Source organism: Austrofundulus limnaeus, unplaced genomic scaffold (assembly GCF_001266775.1).
Source record: "Austrofundulus limnaeus strain Quisiro unplaced genomic scaffold, Austrofundulus_limnaeus-1.0 Scaffold14, whole genome shotgun sequence".
Classification (NCBI taxonomy): domain Eukaryota; kingdom Metazoa; phylum Chordata; class Actinopteri; order Cyprinodontiformes; family Rivulidae; genus Austrofundulus; species Austrofundulus limnaeus.
The window spans coordinates 3,801,891-3,809,039 of record NW_013952416.1 but is presented as its reverse complement, the minus strand read 5'-3'; the positions used below and the strand labels follow the sequence as shown (position 1 = coordinate 3,809,039).

General features: G+C 40.7%; 1 protein-coding gene across 3 annotated transcripts in view; it reads left to right on the top strand.

The window, feature by feature from the left end:
- The window catches only part of ccser1 (coiled-coil serine-rich protein 1), a 119,675-nt gene extending 113,930 nt beyond the window's left edge, over window positions 1-5,745 (top strand). For 2 of the 3 annotated variants that reach the window (XM_014002729.1, XM_014002728.1), the window contains exon 11: window positions 4,188-5,745. In XM_014002729.1, coding sequence (XP_013858183.1) covers window positions 4,188-4,922 — 735 coding nt within the window. In that variant the 3' untranslated portion in view covers window positions 4,923-5,745. The remainder of the gene's footprint in view (window positions 1-4,187) is intronic. The other variant, XM_014002730.1, reaches the window with a different exon arrangement.
- The last annotated feature ends 1,404 nt before the right edge of the window (window positions 5,746-7,149 follow it).

Here is a 7,149-nt window from a genome sequence, read left to right as displayed (position 1 = left end):
TATATAAGTCTATTCGTGGTTAAACATTATATTTCTTTAAAAAAAAGTACAAAGTCAAGTATATAAATATAATGGTCACAATTGTGTTTCAGGGCAAACGTGAAGAAAATTTTTTTTCTTCGCTGTTTCCTCTGTAGGAAAATACCAAGATAATTGATAACAAATGTTGTACAAGGCTATTTTTGGATTTAAAGGAGCTAATTAATGCAAACATGTCCATTACACCATTGCGCTATTTTTTACAGCTCCATAAAAATTAACACACAGAAGAGGAGCTCCCATCAATACTCTGATTTACCTAGGTGTGTATGTGTGTGGCGGAGCACGTTTTTGCTACATCGTGGGAACCATGTTCCAGAAAAAGGCAGCCTCATCTGGACCGAATGTGCATCGTGGGGACCAAGGCCCAGTCCTCATGTGTACGGATGCTAATTACAGGTGTGTGGGTTAGGTTTAGGACCAAGGTGTGAATTGAGTTTAAGCTAGTCTTAGGGTCAGGTATGCACCTGTGTGGTTATTTTTAAGGTAAATGCTCAGGGTTAGGCAAACAAATAAAAAAAAAAATAAGTCAATCCATGGTTCCCACAGGGATATAAAAACAAACCTGTGTGTGTGTGTGTGCGCGCGCGTGCGCGTGTGTGTGTGTGTGTGCGCGTGCATTTATGAGAAAAAAGGGAAAGAGAGGAGAGTGGGGTGGGGGGGTATACTCTCCTAAGTGTTTGCACACACATGTACACACTCACAGACTGTCCTGTAACTGGCAACGAGTCCTGATTGCCGCAGAGTGTGCACTTGAGAAAGGACACCTGAGTTTGTAAATCAGTCTTGCTCTCTCTCTGCAGCTTGTTGTCTGTTCCAGTTTGGGTGTCATTTTTCTTTATCTTTCTTTTTAATCACCTTTTCCCCAGTCTCTCATTCCTTGGCTCCTCTCTTTGCACACTTTCTTTCCCCTGCATTGCTGACTTTTGCTTTTCTTTATGTATGACCTTTTGTTTTATTTTAGCCCTCCTGATCTGTCTGTGGTGCACCTATACACACCCTTCACGTTGTACCGTTTTTAATGTGTTTGATTTAATGAGTCTGTATTTTTAAGTTGGATCAAAAATGTCCCTTTGATACAGAACATATGTTTTAACAAGCAGCTCTTGTTCAGCGCCTAGTAATTATTTCTTTCAAAGTTGTCTGCCAATGCATATTTTGCTGTTCTTGCGTACCTTCTGTTGTTTTCTCAAATGTCTAAGGGTGGTAAAACATTACAGACTTTTTTTTTCATAAGATTAGCGATTTAGCCCTAATTAAGCCGCCCCGCACAAGCGTACGAGTCCACCGTAGATATTCAACTCTGTGGCAATTCCCTCATGTTTTTTCACAACGCCCCATGTAGAAAATTTGGCTGGTATGGTAATTCTCACTCCTCCTAATTAGATCAGGGAATCTGCAAGAGTCTTGTACTGTTTATCCACCCATTAGAGCCCATTAGAAAGCAGGGATGCACTCCCTGAGCTCTTAAAGTAGGCTGTATGGACAACGACACTGTTTGATGTTTTGGCGGAGTGTTGCATGAAAGCATGTAGAGACCAAACAGCTGAAGTGCTGATAGCTTAGCTTCAGTTCGGATTTGTTTTAAATCTGAAGCTAATGAGCTTGTCAGTTAGTATTTCATTAATGGTAGGTGGGGTATCACATACATAAGAGACATGCTGTTCAGATGCGTAAATCTTTTACAAAAAGATATGTAACCTTTGTTGTCCGCTGAAACTCCTGCATGTCTGAATCCTAAAAACTGTTTTCAAACTGTTCATATGTCCTCATTATTTAGACTTTGTTATTTTTTTGTAAACATTAAAGATAACGAGAAAAAAACAAGCAAGAAAGTCATTATTATCCTTTGGGAGCTGAAAGGAAAACTTATTTCTATCGTTTGAAGCTCAGCATCAAGAGGGAAAAGGTTCAGTGAAAGGTCATCCCTGTTCACTTTTTTATTATTCTCAAGACCTTCTTCACATGTTCATGTTTACCCCCATCCTTCTCTCCATCCTGCAAACTAAATTAGAGCTCAAAACAGTCATCTAAATCCTCGCAGAATCTTTTCATACTTTGAAATGCAGGGGGGGAAAAGGTTAGAAATAGCACCTCAGAGCGAGACACTTAAAGTCTGCTGGTGTTCGGGGGTTGGAAGCCTTCACAAGCCATTGCACTGACAGTATTTTTCAACTACATACACGTGTATAATTAGAGCTACTTGCTGTATACTGCATGAAAAAGAACTTCTCATTTTTTTCCGTCCACTCATTAAATATGTGTAATAAATGAGTTACAAGGTTGTTGTTTTTAAAAATGTAATTATAGAACATTTTTTCTGTAAATCAAATGCCTTTGATTGTTATAATAAATCCAATATTAAAGGTGACATATGTTCTAGGAGTACAGAAAATTTAAAATTAGTCTCTCCTGGTGCTGCAGAGATAATCTTACATTCTGTTTGGGTCATATTTTTCAATCCAGTTTGCTCTTTTTTATGACTTTTTTCTGAACTATGATGTCAYTCTTTGCGACAGAATTTCTGAATAAGGTTTGGACTTACCAACTACAATTATATTGTCTTCATTCTCTGGCTCTGGACTAGACTCTGGCTCCAACATGTAAGGATGGATGGACAAGTTATCCCTTTTTGACGTCTTTTAGTTTATTTGTACGTAAACCATTCCTGCACCTCTACTTAGTTGTAAACCCCTCTATCAAACTAGAATGGACCACTCTGGAAGCTGGAGGGGGCCGAGTTGTGAAGTGCCTTGTTTAGATTTAAAGAGAGTTGATCTCAAACACAGAAAAGGGATGGAAGAGGGGCTTGTGGAGTTTAAAAAAAGGAGGAATTAAAACCAAATCATTGTAGTTCCACTTTATATAGACCGAATGGTTTAAATATGAAAAAAAATTCAAAAAACATTTGTCTCCTTTAAAAGGATTACTAGTTGTATGTAACCTATTGTTATAACATTAAAATATTCATGAAATCATTATTTTTAATCTGCTGATTTGTTTTTGATTATTAAGTGCATCAAGTGTTCATTTTCCAATAACTTTAGTAGCCGAGTAGCTGAAATGTTTCTTTGGAATTAAGGCTGCACCATAAAATTAAATTTAGGCTATGTGCAAGATTTAGTAATAAATGTCATCTAGTTTCTATGTGATCTTAAGCGAGCTACAGCTTAACAGCATATGAAGTTGTGCAGAGAAAGTCACTGAATTAACAGCGCCATTGTTATCCTGCATGTTTTCTGTTAGATGACTACATCACACCAACTTTCTCCTGAAAGCCCCTACACAGTGTTTCTTTTTGATATTAATTTGCATGCCTGAGCACACAAAAATACGACAAAGGCACATGGGCATCATGTTGCACCCGCGCGCGTGCGCCATGAATGTGTATACAATTACACAGACACATGCTCATACATATGCACCAGAAAAACACACACACAGCCTTTGTGTTAGAAAATGTCAAATCCGCTCGCTTTTCCCTGGAGGTCCAGTGTCAGATGAGATTGTGTTTCTTTACTGAACACTGCACAGTCGGCCCCGGTGTGATTTTGGTTGTATGTGTGTGAGATTGAGAGTTAGAGAAGAGGGCCAGTGATGAGATATGTTGCATAAGGGGGTGCAGTGGTGTGTGAAAGAGAACAGGTGGCTCCATTTTCTGCCATCTAGCTTTATGTGCCATCTTCCCTATTGTGCTCAAGTGTGTGTATGTGTGATAGGGAGTGAGAGCCCATTGCTTTGTGAGCGGGGATCCGTTCGTACCTCGAGCACATATCTCCATACATACACACGCTACCTTGTCCTGTTTCTCTTGTGTCTGTGTGTGTGTTGGCTCTTTAGAGAGCAGGGTTCCGGTTGGTTTAGAAACAATTATATGAAGCTGCAAAAGCCCAAAGAGATCGTTCTCCAAATGTCATCCAATTAACAATCCATACTGAACACAGAGCAGGACTCTCTCATGTTTCTTGTTTCTCTATTTGTCTCTGTCTGACTGTGTTTTCTCACGAGACATGTTCAGTGACTAACAGTTGAAAAATGGCAGGCAGTGTCACACACTCACTCAGAAACAAAAGATCAAAGTGAGTTGTTCTCAGTTTAGTTTCTCGACTTAAAAGGAAAAAAAATCTGCTTCTGTTTTTCTCCTTTAGATCATCCATCCAGGCCGGTGGTCAGGACCAGGCAGCAGCAACCTGGCTCTAAGGGACCGAAGGGTGGTGCGGGGTTTGGGAGCAGCACACGGAGGGGACCTCTCTAACCAACACCACCCGTACCACTGCCTGCCCCTGTACGGTCGGGCTTCAGAGCGCCACACTGCCAGAGAGGAGCGCCACCACCAGGGGGTCTCGGGTCAGCCCGCAGCCCGCGTCGTTCCTTTAAACCTGGCGTCATCGTCCTCTCAGCCGGCACCCACCCCACCTGCCCAGCTTCAAGTTTCACACCTGAACCTCGGTTCGAACCAACGCCTAGATTCCTGCTCGGATTCAGCCGCTGACACCCCTCCTCCACCTCTGAGCTCCAAGCAGCCTGAGGGGGTGTCTTCCTCCTCCGAGTCTCTAACTCCAGGAGGAGCAAAAAGGGGAGGAAGTGATCCGCACCCACCAAGTCTGATCCCACGGGCAGTCGGGGCCAGCGCCTCTTCGAGCCTGCACAGCCTCGCCAGCAGGGGGAGCCCTTCTGGGCACAACTCTTCATCAGAGCAAACCTCACCCACACCTCCTACTACTTCCTCAGCCTCCTCCTCGACCTCCTCCACCTTCACCGGCCGCTTAGGGCAGCCACCTCGAGGCCCTTTGTCCCTGCATAGCTACAGCCGTAAAAACGTCTTCCTCCAGCATTCGCTACACACTGCCGAACTGCAGGCTCTCACGCAGAGAGACACTTAAAACACACAATCATTATCATTCCAATCACGAGCAGCCATATCATCAAGTGAAGTGAGGACAAGTGAGAATTTAAAGAAGAAAAAAAAACAAACTGCTGCTTTTTCTGTTAAAGTCTCCCCCTTCATGCGCTTACAATCACTCTTTGCAACCCAGACCATCCCTTTATTCACACGTTGCTCAAACATTTGCTGGCTTTTCCTCGCACTCAAATGCAAGTTCACACACACAGGCACACACTCGAACATGCATATCAGGCTGTGAGATTGAAAAAAGGCACTCACCCGTCTATCATAGCTCCCACGTTGTGTCATGCTGACAGTTCAGATGAGCTTACGCCCACAGACACACAAACTGCACACACACACACACACACACACACACATAGACATTTCACCATACACACAAATGCAGTCACCCACATTGAAATGCACACTTTGACACAAAGACATTGTCTGTGATATCTCTGCTTCACCATCTGCACTATTAACACGGTGATACAACTGAATGAAAAGATGAGGTGTCTGCTTTGTTAAAGATTAATTTATTTTTTATTTCTTCACTTGAACACCAACCTCCATTCCATGTTTTAGGAATTATAGGAATGATTGTAATTTCTGCTTGAGGTAGTACATTCTCGACTCGCCAAACCCTGCATTAGGTCATACCTCGCTCCACAGAGGTCCAGAATAAGAGCTGTTTCACTGAGGATCCCCAGCTGCAATCCTTCTCCTGCATGCTTTTTAGGATTTATAGGGGAGAACAAAAAGAATACTGTCAGGCTTTTTGTGCTCTTTCTACCATAAAGTTACAGTATCAGTTCTCATCTCAGTGTTTCAAGAAGGAAATCACACATGCCACAACCTCTAAGACACTTGTTTATATACGGTATATATATAAAAAAGGCTCCATATAAACAATTATGGATTTTTTGCTTAAACCTGGAATGATCTTTTTATTGTACAAATACCATGAACAATATGACTTACAATGTACTCTATACACGATTTGATCTTTGTCCATGAATAGTACTGTAAAGTTATGTCATTCATTCTAAAAAGAAATATTTATCTCATTAAGCCATGCATTCAAACCAACAGTTAATTCATTTGGTACAACTTGTTTCAAAAATATACTCATTTAGTGTTCAACAAGCAAAAATATATATATAAAAAAATAAATAAATAGGTCATCTGGACGGGTTCTTCTTTAGTGAAACGTTTCATCTCTCCTCTCCTTTCACTAAAGAAGAACCCATCCAGGGGACCTATTTATTTTTTCTTTTTGATTTTTTCTACCTGGATTATTGAGATGCATCAGGAAAAAAATATATATTTCAATTAATAGTATTATAATAAAAAATCAGTAAAAAAGTTAACAGTCAAAGTTTTTAGTTGGTTAAATATTAATAGGAAATAAACAGAAAATAAATGTTTACAAGCTGCTCTTATTTTCTTTAACTGCACAGACAGAAATTTTCCTCAGATTGTCAGTTCTGCTGCGTTCAGCGTCTTTACTTTTATTGAATATTTAACCTAATGAGGTCTCAGTTGGACAACACAGCCAGTTATTTTTCTTTCAGCCTTGAACCACATACTGCTGGAGTTCAATTCAAATGACTGCCATTACCTGCTGAGTGCACCACAAAAAAGAAGAAGAAAAAAAAAAAGAAATCCTTACAGCTGGACTGTGTAACAACCTGTTCAGTGTGCCACTGTTGAATATATTTCCTGCAAAACTGACAAACCCATCGAACAGATACAGAACTTTCCCCCTTCGGCTCAGAGCTAAACGGATCCCACAGTGTCAGCCGGGAACTTGTAGTCGGCGCAGGCGAACAGTTCACAGCTCCTGGCATCTACAAACCATGTGAGATGTTGGAGGGGTTGTTGACCTTGTCTGTCTCTAAATAGCACCTGGCTTGAGGGGAGTTGTGTAAATTATGTGTGTGTGCTGTAATGCACACTTCATGAGGGAAAAACCTGGTGGAGGTGAAAAAAAAAAAGCTAAAGCCTGAAGGGTAGCAGCTCTGTTCTGAGTGTTAAAAGCTACAGCTCTGCTCGTGGTCTGGTTTTCTTAGACGCCTCATTGTTCTTTTGATTCTAATTGTTACCAACTCCCCTCAAGCTCTACTTTGTTGTTACAAGTATATATATATATATATATATATATATATATATATATATATATATATATATATATATATATATATATATATATACAGTCTGTC